At 46.7% G+C, this 12,681-nt stretch overlaps 1 protein-coding gene across 3 annotated transcripts in view; it reads left to right on the top strand.

The window, feature by feature from the left end:
* Window positions 1-12,681, top strand: part of CLDN10 (claudin 10) — a 55,642-nt gene that overhangs the window by 36,674 nt on the left and 6,287 nt on the right. For 2 of the 3 annotated variants that reach the window (XM_057366222.1, XM_057366220.1), the window contains exons 1-3: window positions 3,593-3,877; window positions 10,529-10,690; window positions 10,855-10,936. In XM_057366222.1, the coding sequence (XP_057222205.1) occupies window positions 3,658-3,877; window positions 10,529-10,690; window positions 10,855-10,936 (464 nt within the window). In that variant the 5' untranslated portion in view covers window positions 3,593-3,657. Of the gene's footprint in view, window positions 1-3,592; window positions 3,878-10,528; window positions 10,691-10,854; window positions 10,937-12,681 lie in introns of those variants that run through there. The other variant, XM_057366221.1, reaches the window with a different exon arrangement.

Raw genomic sequence — 12,681 nt, 5'->3', positions numbered from 1 at the left:
CTAGTTTGGAGAAAAGGAGGCTGAGTGGTGATCTTGTTGCTCTTTGCAGCTTCCTGAGGAGGGAAAAACAGAAAGGGAGATGCTGATYTCTTCAMCCTGGGATCCAGCAGTAGGATGTGTGGGAATGGTTCAGAGCTGCACCAGGGAAGGTTCCAACTGGACATCAGGAAGCACTTCTCTATAGAGAGAGTGGTCAAACCCTGGAAGAGGCCTCCTAGAGMGGTGRTTGATGCCCCAAGCCTGTCAATATTATTGGGCCAGTTCTGCAGTGTTAGGCAATTGGAATAGGTGATCATCACAGGCTTCTCCCAACTGAAATACCCTATTCTATACACATACTAACATTTCTCTCCAAAATGCCTTTTTTGTGCCCAAGAGTCAATGAAACTTGCTGCAAAATAATGAGCCACAAAGGTTGTTTTTCTTAAAAAAAGACAGGAGCATCTTTCTTAACCAGTCTGAGGGAATAAATACCAAACTCAGCCAAATGACCCAGCACAAAACTGTACTATTGCATCGACCTGATGAACTTATGGACAGAAGAAAATGGAAATCAGTCCTACAGTGCTGTGAGGAACTTTCAAAAACTTTCCAAGTCATAATTTGTCCCAAAGCACAGGAACCAAAAAAAAAAAAATTAAAAATATACGAAACCACAAAAAAACCCCACCAAAGCAAAGGCCAAGTCTTTCGCTCTACTACATAAGCTATAAATAGGTAAGAAAGCCAAATAAGCAAACCCAAAGCCAGAGCTATGGTGGCAGGAAGACAGAGGTTGAAGAGAAATATAGAAATGTCTTCATATGGATGTTGAAGTTCCTACCACAACAACAGGGAGAAAAGAGACCATTGTGTCTTGGAAAATTGGAAGATGTGTGAGTTAAATTCAYGGCAAAGGGATTTGCAGCTGCACAAGAGAAAGAAGCTGAAAACATTACAAGGGGGAGAAACACAGGCTCACAGAAGAATGTTTTCCAATGTCTTATCCCTGCAGATTCCAGCCAGCATGAAAAAAATTGCCACAGGGGAAGAGTATCTCTTGCAACTTCCCTTGCWCTTCAGCCTGGGTGAAAGCTCAGATGTGGACTGCATCATTTTGGGTTTACATCACTGAAGATGAGGTCAGAAGCTCAACATCTTGCTCTGATTTTAGATTACAAAGATGGTAACAACTGGACTAGTAAAACATCCTCAAAAGCAGCAGTGTCAGGACATGTTAGGAGCCTTTCCCTGAAGGTGAAGCAATTCTGGTTCTCATGTACACAGAGGCCACTTTACAACGTTCTGAATAAAAGAGTTTGCAAGGGAATGAACATATAAATTAGCCTTGCTTGAAGGATTCTTGTGGACAGGCAGAGAGTGATTTTGAGGTGGAATTAGCTTCATCTGTCCTAGGTCACCTTCATGGGCTCCCCCTGAAGTCTTTGGCAGATTCAGTCAGAGAAATGTGGATCCACACTGCACATGGCAGCAAAGCCCAGCTCTGCTGAAAGCAGCGTGGTCTGGGGCAGCACAAATGCTTTTGGGACATCACAGCAAGAGCCCACAGCAGCTTCAGCAGGACCACCCACCCTCAGCAGGGTCACTTGCCAGCTTGGCACTTCTGCTGGCCCTTTGGAAAGGGGTGTCTACGCTCTTCAGGGAGATCATCTTCTTCTTCCTCTCTTTCCCAGACTCAGGGGCTCAGACTCTGGCCTAGAGATATCCTGGATCTGTTCCTGTCCTTCAACACTCACTCCAGCCTTCTGGTTATTGCATGGAARCAAACTAAAGAGTTCTGATGGGCCCTGGCCAAAATTTGCCCAAATGCYACTCCCTGGATTCACCAACCAAAGCAGTGTTGTCAGCAAAAGAATAGGTGAGCTCCCCATGTCAGGAAAACATGATGACCCAGGTTTGGACTCAAGTCTCCTACCTCAGACTTGATTAGATCCCAGCTGATAGCTTGGATTCGTCTGCTTTGCCACCACCAACATAATTCCAGTCTGCAAGATCTCAAAGTGTTATGATKGGGGRAAAATATTTTTWWAAATATTTCTTTTTCCTTTCKGYGGCCATGCCCTATGATAACTAGATTATAAATAACACCATGGAGATGGGACTTGGATCTATGGTCATTCCAGTGTTCCAAAGCAGGCTCTGGCTACAGCCCGACACCACACTGGAGGGTGGCTCACTTACTTCGTGACACTGTTTCTCTTTCCTCCTGGGGACAGAGGAAGGCATTTTTGGCAGAGAGGTTGAACAGAGCTGTAGCATGCTCCATGCCCAATTCTGATGTGCAAACAAGCCTCCTGCCTGCTTTCCCCTCTCCCTCTTCCCTGCCAGTGCCGCTGTGCGTCACCTGCGAGTCAGAGGGTACCAAGGAGGGAGAGAGCAGGCAGAGGGCTACTGCGTCACTAAATGCGTCTGTGGACCCCCTTTTATCCTGCTGGAGCATTAACAGATCAACAAGTACCAAATTCCCACTGAGATCTGACACACATCCAAGGGTACACCTAACTCTGAGGTCTTTTTTTTTTTTTTTTTTTTTTTTTTAAATATGTGTCTGCAAGGTGATTACATCCGGGTTTGTGTCCACACGGCAAAACCAAAGAGCAAATGATGCAAATGTGGCTTCTTATCCTCCAGTGATTGCCCATCTGGCAAAAAGGTTTAGAAAATGTAACAATAGTTTTGAAATAAATAGGAGGAAAGTAAAGACCGGCAGTGTACTTTCCACATCAATGGCAAATATACTATTGATGTGGAAAGTAAACAGCTTCAAACAAGAGGAGAAACCACTGTGGATAACTCTCCACCTGTGAGCTGCAGGCTCGAATACCAATGCACTAAAACTGAGGCAGAAAATCCCAAGTTGATCACCTCACATGGCAAAAATAGGTATCAAACGCTGCATCACCTGTGGCTGGATAATACCGGGGGCCAACTGGAATTCAGAGGATTAAAAAACCATACTATGCGTTTCAAAACGTCCCTGTAGGCATAAGGAACGCTCACTGTCGGCACACGTGTATCCTACAAGCATTCCTCAAAGCCAGGAGGGTGGCTTTGAGGGAAGGGTGGYGRGCGCGGTGGGTGCATRTCTGGCTGGTGAGTGGTCACTCAAGAGGGATGCTGAGGTCTTTGAATGCATCCAGAGRASAGCTGGAAATCGTGCTCTGTGAGGAGTGGCTGAGTACTCTGGGCTGGTCTAGTTTGGAGAAAAGGAGGCTGAGGGGTGATCTCTCATACGGAAAGAGAAGCAAACCTGCAGATACGGAGGAGCCGCTAAGGACGCTCCTGTCCCTCTGTGCCACCCTCTCCCGAMCCCCGCACCCCGCCTGCAGGGGAAGGTCTATCCAGCCCCAAATCGCGGGTCGCTGCGCTGCTGTTTGTTTGTGGCTCCGGTTCCTATCGCCCCCCGGGATCGTCCCGCCGGGCCGTGCGGGCTCCGCTCTGGGTTCCCCTCTGGGCTCCCGGGCCGTGCCGGTGCCGGGCGGGGCGGGGGCGGTCCGGGGCTCTGCCCGCAGCTATCGGTGCTCATTGGGCTGCGCTGCCGCCCCCGCCCCGCCCCGCTCGGCTCCGCTCCGCTCCTCCCGCCCGCCGGGCTCCGCCGGGATCCGCCGCGGCTCCGCGCCGCCCGCCCGCTGCCGCCCGCCGCCTGCTGCCGGGCCCATGGCGAGCACGTCGGCGGAGATCATCGCCTTCCTGCTCACCATCTCAGGATGGGTGCTGGTCTCCTCCACGCTGCCCACCGACTACTGGAAGGTGTCCACCATCGACGGCACGGTCATCACCACCGCCACCTTTTGGGCCAACCTCTGGAAAACATGCGTGACCGACTCCACCGGCGTCTCCAACTGCAAGGACTTCCCATCCATGCTGGCGCTGGACGGTCAGGCTCCCGCTGACCCCCACCCTGACACCTCCCCGGTGTCCCCTGTGTCGCTCGGGGGTTCTGGGGGTCTCCGGGGCGGGCGGGAGCGAGGGTCGGGGTGCGCAGAGCGGGGCCGGGGGGACGGCGGGGACCCCGACAGTGGCGGCTCCCCCGCGGGCTCATGGCAGGTGTCCCCGTGTCCCCCGGCGGGTGCTTGTGCGCACCTGTGGAAGTGGGATCTTTTCATCCCAAAAACCCACTGGCTGAGATTATACGTGGTGCCCAAGTGTCCCGTTTGGCCTCTCGTGCTGTCACTACCTGCCTTTTCTCCCCCGTCAGAAGAGTAGTGCGTGTGGATTTGACACAAGAAGAATGCAGGCGATTTTTTCTTGCCGATTTATTTTCCGACTGTCGTGACATTCCTCTTTTTTATGGTTTTGCCAACCATGCAACGGTCGGTGGAGAAGAACAAACCTTGGCGTCSTTTTGTTTTAATTAATGTTCCTTTGCTGGTTTTGCTAAGCGGTTATTAACTCAGATGTAATTGCTTCATTGATAAATGACAGTGTAAAAGCTCGGGGCAGTCAGGGATGCAAAGGTATGCAGAAGGGATGCATAGCTTTGCTCAGCTCTAGGGCAGTGTTATTTTGAAGCAAAGCTGAGAGTTTTGCTATAGGGCTTGAAACCAAAGATTGAGTTGGTGCTGCGCTTTTTCCCTAGTTAAGGGGAAACATTTTTGCCCTTTAAGGAAGCTGTACTGGGAAACTGGTTCACTGCAGGAAATCTTTACAACTAAACTTTTAGTTGATAAATCCACTGTGATTATTGCCAGTAGAAACAGGAGAAGTGTGTATGTCATCAGTTTATAGCTTCAGGAGTGACTGTAAAGACTGGGAAGAAAGGTTTCCAGAATTATGGCACCTTTTCTAAGTTTTTATAGTTGTAATTGAATGCAATATGCGGTGCTCCGGTGGCTTTGATACTCACAAAAGATCATGCCTACTGTTCACAGTCTGGCAAGACCTTGCCTTTGCACTGGAGTCTGAGAAGTTATTTTGGTGTAAAAGCTCTGTTTAAGGGGAAAGGAAGGTCTGTTTTCCTAATCATTGACAGAGATTAATACTATTTGTAACAGAGATTGATATGAACATGATGTTAATACCAATATCAGAAAACCTTTTATCTCTTTATGTAGAAAGGGCTAAAAGGTCAAGATACCAAAAAGAGGCAGCCCTTCAGCATCACTGCTGCAGGATGCATCCCTCAGGTGGAGAAGTGCTGTTCCCTGGACCTTCTTTGGAYGCAGCCCCATGGAGGAAGAGGGATTTGCCATCTCCAAAGGGATGGGAGARCTGGCTGGCCTCCATTGACATCGGTCACTCTGTGGCCAAGTGTAGCAGCTCAGAATGTTGTTTCCAGGTCTGGACAAGGAGATGTGGTCTCTGTGCCGGCAGGCACGGAGTGATCACTGGTGCGAAACCTTTTGGAACCCTTGAATCTATTGTTTAGCTGTTCTTTTAAGTCTGGGTTAATCTGTTTTCAGAGTAAGAAAAGCATAGTTACAAAGTATGCAGGTTTGGGAACATTTAAGTTTTCAAAAAGCAGATGACAGAGGACTGCAAGGTCCTCACCATCCTTTCCCCCAAATGCTTGTGCATTGAAACCTTGTGTGTTGGGTAGCATGTTCCACTTGGCCAAGGAATGAGTTTCTGAGGCACCTTGTGCACTGTGAAAGAGCCAACAGCTCATTTTGGACAGAAGTAAATCAGAAATGCTCATCTGGAAGGGCCCTGTCCCAATCCTTCTGGCCAGACTGTTTATGGAAAGCAGAAAGTTCTTGGCTTCAATGTTTCTCAGTAGCATCTCTAAATGCTGTGGGGCCAGATTCTGTACCCAGGTGCAATGTGGATGAAAGGCAGGCTGGAGGGAGAGTGAAGTACACCTCCAGCACAGAGCGGACAAGCTGGGGCAGGTCAGAGGGGCAGCCACCACTGCCAGAGGTGCTTTCTAGGTGGCAGCCTAGCCCCAGCTCCTCTCCTTGTGGTGACAGGCTCTGCAGGGAACCTGTGAGCAGCTGAGCGTGGGTGTGTGTGTCCCCTCTTCACCCTAACCCTTCCCTGGGGGGGAGTGCACGTCAGGGCTGCGGTGTGTCTCTCGTGGCTGAAAGAATTCGTGTCTCAACAAGAAGATGGATTTGTCTCAGCCCTTGTCTAGCCTCTCCCTTCCCTCCTCTCCCTCTTCACCCAGACTTACACGTCCAAGGTGGATCCCATTTGATTGGGAATGTGRGAACTTCCTGCTGCCATCCTCAGGTGGGGGACACAGAAGACACAAAACAGGGCAGATCTGGTTTCCTGTTTTCAGTGAAGTGTTTCTGAGCAGAAACAATGCCCTATAAAGAYACCTGYAGTGGCAAYGGKTTTCTCTCCTCAAAATGGTAGAGCRTGACTGGGAAATTACTAGAAATATTTTTGTTGTCCCAGGGAAACGTGGCTCTGCTCCACTCCTTCCTCAAACAGATGGAGAAGATTTGCTTCCCAGAGCAGTTCCTCTTCTACAGAATTTTTTTTAGTCAAATCAGAAACCTYTAAGTGTCACTGGACTTCTTAACTGGAGAGGTTGCTCAGGTCTCCCAGGGGATCAGAGACAGAACAAGAGGAAAAGAAATCAGGATGTCCCTGTGCTTTGAGCAGCCTGGGCTATGCAAGATGTCCCTGCTCATGGCAGGGGGTAGGAACTGGGTGACCTCTAAGGTCYCTCCCAACCCAAACCACTCAGGGACTCTGAGTCTACACCAGTTGCTGGAATTCTCCTGTGGAGGGCAGGACAAGTCCTTCCTTTTCAGAAAGTGCCATATTTTGGGTCAGGGGTGCTCAGGGGATGGTTCCTCTTTTCCCTTGTTTTGGTTTATATCATGGACTGGGCTTGGCCTGTCCTCCCCGGATKGCAGTGGGATGCCACAGCAGTGGGGCTGTCCTGGTGGCTTTCAGGCCATCACTCCACACAAACAGCTTCCAGAGAAAATTGCTTGTGGTCCCTTTCCACCTTTAGGCATTCCTTGGAAGAAATCAGCCCTCATTATGTGCTAAGCCCCACATTCTGTATGGAAGCAAAAGTGTTCTTCCTGTCTCTGGAACTTAAARTCATTTCAGGCTTAGTGTTTGTGCCATAGGTGGAAATTTACTGATGAAACCACCTCCCCAAAAGAGGACATATCAGTCTCCATCTTTCCAACAGTGGATCTGATGACCTTTTGCAAGAACAGAGCTGAACAAAAATTCAATTATGAGCTAAAAGAGGGTATTAGAGCTTAGAAAGACATACAAAAGCTATGGGTGTGTACTTTTGGAAGGAATCTGTGCTGTATCTGTAAGGCAAACCCCTTACACTTCACGTGATGCAGACTGCAAAATGCCACCAGAGGCATTTATTGTGAAAGTGGCAGTCTCCAGAACTTTGCATATATATTTTTTTTCCATAGTGTCATATGATATGAGTAGGTGAATGCCTCCTAACTCTTTGTAAGCAAGTGTGAGAGCAGTGAGGCAAGAAAGATGAAGCTCTAACAAGATTAATTTGAATGCAAGACAAAGCACATTTGTTAAAAACAAAAAAAAAAAAGAAGCCACCTTGAAATAGGTTTCTCTTGGAATGCTGCTAAACATGACTTTATGAGTAATGCGTGTTTGTCTGCTTGTCTGTTTAAAACACATGGCTTTTTGCTGCTTGGGGGCTTCATTTGGGTGTTTGGTGTGTACCATGACAAGTTTCCTGTGGGGGCTGGTGCGAAATCAGGCCGTGAACATTTGGAAAACACAGATTTTGGTCTGGGGTAGAGGTCTGTGAAGTRATAGGCAGCTCCCTTTTATAGTGCTCTTCATAATCAYAGAATCACAGAATGTTTTGGGTTGGAAGGGACCTTAAAGACCATCCAGTTCCAAMCCCCYKSCMWKGGSMRGGRMMMMWYCYKSYWRKWAARGKTKSYYMAARSCMMMWCCMAMCYTYMAMMMYTYCMRGGRRGGGRRSCMMMRSYTYYYYKGGRMASCYWKTYCMRGGKYYYMWCMMCCYYMMMRKWMAWWMWTTYYTYCYWAMWRYYWAWYWWAAWYYKYCCYYTTTKYWSWKTWMARRMRTKTYYCCYSTSWCWMYRYACWCTYKTRKAAAAARYYCTTYTCCAGCTTTCCTGTAGGCCCCCTTTAGGTTCTGGAAGGCTGCTGTAAGGTCTCATGGAATCCTTTTCTTCAAGCTGAACAAGCCTTGTAAGTCTTGGTGACCAGTATAATCTTGCTTTCTTACAATCAAAAAAGAGGTTTAAGTTCTTCTCACAGCCAARTATTATACAGAATTTGAACCTAGAATCTAAGCTATAGCAGGTTAGATTTAGTGAAAAGGTTGATTTCAACCTTTCATGCTTTCTAATGTTCCAGTCAGCCTACAGGGACTAACAGAGCCTTCTGCTCTTCCACAGTACTGGTGTAAATTGTGATTTTTTTTTTCTGTATTTTGTTTTAAAAATGTGTGCCAGTTGGCTGATTGCTGTAGTGAACTGAARCTGCTGTACCTGGCCTGCCCAATTTGGTGAATTATTTAGTGAGAAAGGTTATTCATTCAGCAGAACTGAGCAGTCCTCCAGTTCATGCTGTTTATAATTGAAAATGATTTCTTAGTGAGTGAGTTAATTATTTCTCGCTGTCTCACTACCCTCTACCTATTCTAAAACTGTGTATTGACCTTCAGGAAAAACTGAATTTCAGCCTTGTGGTTRCTAGCAAATGCTGGATATTTTGGTTGGGGTGAATATTTACTGGTTTTCCAAGGAGGCTCAGACATAAATAAAAGTTTAGAGGACCTCCGGGTAAACATGTTCATGGTTCAGCACTTTAATGTGTCAATTAGCTRCTAACACTGTCAATAAATTGGGCCTGTCAAAAATAATAGCTTCCTTTCCAGTCTTCATCTCGTGCTTTACCTGTCTGCTACAAGAAATACATTACACACCACCCAAAAGCAGCACAAGCCAACTTTTCCATGCCCACAGCAAAAATTAACAAAGCGAGGCTGCTGTCTTCAAATCTTGCACAAATTACTGTCTCACATCCCAACACGTGAGCCGTACRACAATTGCACCTCTTTCATTGATTGTGTATTTCTTTAGCAGATGGGCCACAGAAGCACATTGCAAATGAAGGAATTCTGTCTGTGTGCCAGCAGGTGTAGATAAATGCAGTAGGTTGTGTTCACAGCATGGCCCCCAAGTTCAGCAGGCCTGCTAAAATGGGGTGTTAAGTGCTACAAATTTCTTTCTTGCACAAAGCTGTGGATCAGTGGGAGATTTAGAATCTTATTCAAGCATGGAGCGCTCATCCTGGAGCTGATACACCTCCAGCAGTGGCTAAGGCAGGTGGCAGTAAGGATAGCAGAAGGTGGCCAAGTGTCTGTGGTAGCCATCTGCACCTCAAAGACCTTCCAGCCAGACACAGATTCCTCTGTCATRGACATATCCAGTCTCTCTTTGAGCCTCTGTGAGCCCTTGGTGTCCACACATCCTGTGGAAAGGAGTTCCACAGCTTCGTTTTACAGACAAGCACCCCTTTTGTTTTGAATCTGCTGTCTTCTGTTTTCATTAGATGTCCTCTAGTTCCTGCCTTCATATATTGTTTTCTTACATATTAAAACTTCAGTGCAGGGTTTGGCAGTTTTTTTTTTTGTTTATTTATTATTACATAAAATTTGGTGTAATAGGCAGTGACAATGTGGTTTAGCTCTCAACATTTCCACCCACTGGAGATCAAAGCAAAAGGAATGAATACCCTAATAGTGGGAGTTCATTTTCATTTTAAATGAGATGTAACAACAGGTTATGAAGAAAAACATCTTGTGATGGTTATTCAGCTGTGTAAGATTGCAGCGTTCCACCCCGTAAGCAGTGATATGAGATTATCACAGTCTTGCAATTACAAGATATTCTCGGAAGGGAGAAGAGGCCAAGCAGCAGCCCATTGTCCTGTGCAAGGGCCCTGCCCTGGGAGGTCCCTCTGGGAGCAGTCTCGGGCAGCACAGCCAAATAGTTTGTGGCTGAAGCTGGGCGCAAGCTGTTTGCCCAGGTTTAAATACAGCGGTGATTTGCTTTATCCCAAGGGATTGCTGCTGTCCATGGAGCTGAGTGCGTGGCTGAGTGCCTTGCAGAATGAGGGCCTTCTTGGCAGATCCAAATCAAATCAATGCATGTCCAGGGAGTCCCAGGACCCCAGCCAGGGTCACTGCTGCTGTCATGTTGTACCTGTGACACAGATACAGAACAGGACTGATGAGAGACTTGGTGTGTGCAGGGTGGCTCTGCAAAGGTGACAGCCCTGATCAGGCCACATGGAGCTGCTCTTCTAAACCTCAGGGAAGCAGCCTCTTGCAGATGTTGTACTCAGTGCCATGGGATCGTGTTTTGGAGCCCTGAGTGCCATTGCATGTTTGTTACGAGCTGGGTGATGTGATGGTGCCYTGTGAAGGGTGTGCAAAACTTAAAAAATACAGTCAGTGGTGAGGTTTGGCTGTTCCAGCCAAAATCTGATCCCATGGGTGATAGTGAGTGCCTGATGCTGCACAGAGGGAGGGGAACTGTAGCAAAACCTGTCACGGTCCCAGTTCTCACATTAGCCTTGTTCTTTCTCCTCACAGGTTACATCCAAGCCTGCAGAGGATTGATGATCTCCGCTGTCTGCCTGGGCTTCTTCGGTGCCGTTTTTGGACTGGTTGGGATGAAATGTACAAAAGTCGGAGGCTCTGATCARACAAAAGCAAAAATAGCTTGTTTAGCTGGACTGATTTTCATACTCTCTGGTAAATATCCTTCGTTTCTATCGGTTTGCATATTTGAAGTCATACCGGAGCCGCTTCTTTTCCRCAGAAACCCGTGCGCAATCCTCCGTGACTTCGTTGACTTCAGGGTCAGGCCCAAAGCTCTGCTGCCAGCTCCACTGAATGGTTTGTCTTATGCTTTTCAGGGTTGTGCTCTATGACTAGTTGTTCCCTGTATGCAAACAGGATTACGTCTGAGTTCTTTGACCCTTCTTTTGTTGCACAAAAGTAAGTACTTTCCTATACCCATAAATCTTTCAAACCAGTAGACTTTACGTTTCCTACGCGCACCAGAGCCTGTTTGGATGGAGAGCAGCTGCTTCTCCCCGTGGGCAGAGGAGGAGAGTGGGCTGCAGTGTTRCTTAATCACAGTTTCTAACAGGAGTAACAGGTGCTGAAATTCCATGAATAAATGCTTTGCTGTGCAGTGGTTGTTCCATAATTCCCTATAATTTCTGTTTRTTTAATCCAGTGCCCAGCTCTGCTGTGGGCTGGCAGGGCAGCTGGGGTTAACAGGGAGTGATGCCTGCCTGGATGCCAGGGGTGCAGAGAAAGGACTGCACAAGACAGAGGGGCTCGTTAGTGCATCATTCGATAGGGAAGGGAGAAAAGTATTTCCTTGAGCTTTTGATAGAAAGTGGTTTCCATAAAGGTGTTGAGCACTGTGCAAGAGGAGAGGTTTCTGCAGGTTCTGAGGACTTTTTGCTGACAGATTTTCAAATACAGGTGACTGAAATCTGGATCGTGAGCCTTATCAGAACCCACAATCTTAYAAGCACTAACGCAAATGCTTTGCCTATACTTGAAATTAGATTTAAGGAAATGAGTATTTWTAGAATTTTAGGATCCATACCAGAAATAATGAGCATCCTAAAGACTTCCTTTAAAGCTCTGCAAGTTCTCAGGTCTTGCAAAAGCACAAACCAGCGACAAACCAGCGCTTGGATTTTGGATTGATGTCTTAACTACTGAGTCTCAAAATGTTGGYTGTAAATTATAGCATCCTAGACATTCCTGTTTTGCCTTCATGTATGATGTAAACTCTTCTTTAAAGTCTTGGCAGTGATTCCAGGATATGTCAAACATTGGGTGTACATTTCCCTGAGACCCAAGTAAGTGATCAGTAAAGAGCCCTGAGCCTTTATGTTTCTCTTTGATAGAAAGAAAATAGTCTGAATAAATAACACTAAAGGATCTACATTTGGAGTAGGGTTGACACTGCTTCTCCTTTCTTCAAAACAAGTTCATATTGATTTTCTCCATAATTCCCCTATAGTTTCTGCTTATTTGATACAGTGAGAACAGGATCGAAAGGCCTCCAAAAGAAAGAAGGATGAGAGGTTCTGTGAAGAAAACAGAGCCTGGCCATATAGAGAGAAGTTAATTATTCATCAKGTTTACTGTTCTCAGTAAAAAATACCATGGTTGTTGCCAGAAATCCTTTTCCTACACTGTATTCCTACACCCATCTACTGCAAAAGAGCAGGCAAACCTCACAGTGGAAATTTGCCATGAAGGAATGAGAAATCCAGTTTAAATATTGAAATAATGGTAGTAAAACATCCTCTCCAGAAATTATCTTCTTTTTCTGGACAACCAGCATAGCTCAGCTGTGGGCAGACATAGTCATGACTGCAAAGATAAAGGCAGAAAGGAAATCCCGAAGTTTTAATTTGGTGTGAGTGACCATTCACATGCAGTGACCACTGAGCTGATGGTGGCATTCAGCTCCTTCCTCTCTCCACCAATGTAAAATTTTCATTTTGTTGTCATGACCTTACTTGGTTATGCATTGCAGGAGCATTTAATGTGCTTTGCTGGTATATTGTGGAAATTCAGTATTGTCTCTTCCCTGAGAGAGGGTTTCAGCCTTTTGCCTTTTACTGCACATTTCTCTCCTGAAGTTGTTCTGGAATTGTCAAAGACAGGCTTGAGATGCTGTTAGTGGGTAAAAACCAGTGCAAGATGTTCAG

Source organism: Malurus melanocephalus, unplaced genomic scaffold (assembly GCF_030028575.1).
Source record: "Malurus melanocephalus ecotype Western Australia unplaced genomic scaffold, MMel_1.1 scaffold_61, whole genome shotgun sequence".
In the NCBI taxonomy this organism is placed as follows: domain Eukaryota; kingdom Metazoa; phylum Chordata; class Aves; order Passeriformes; family Maluridae; genus Malurus; species Malurus melanocephalus.
The sequence above is the reverse complement of the archived record's forward strand: the minus strand, read 5'-3'. Positions and strand labels throughout refer to the sequence as shown.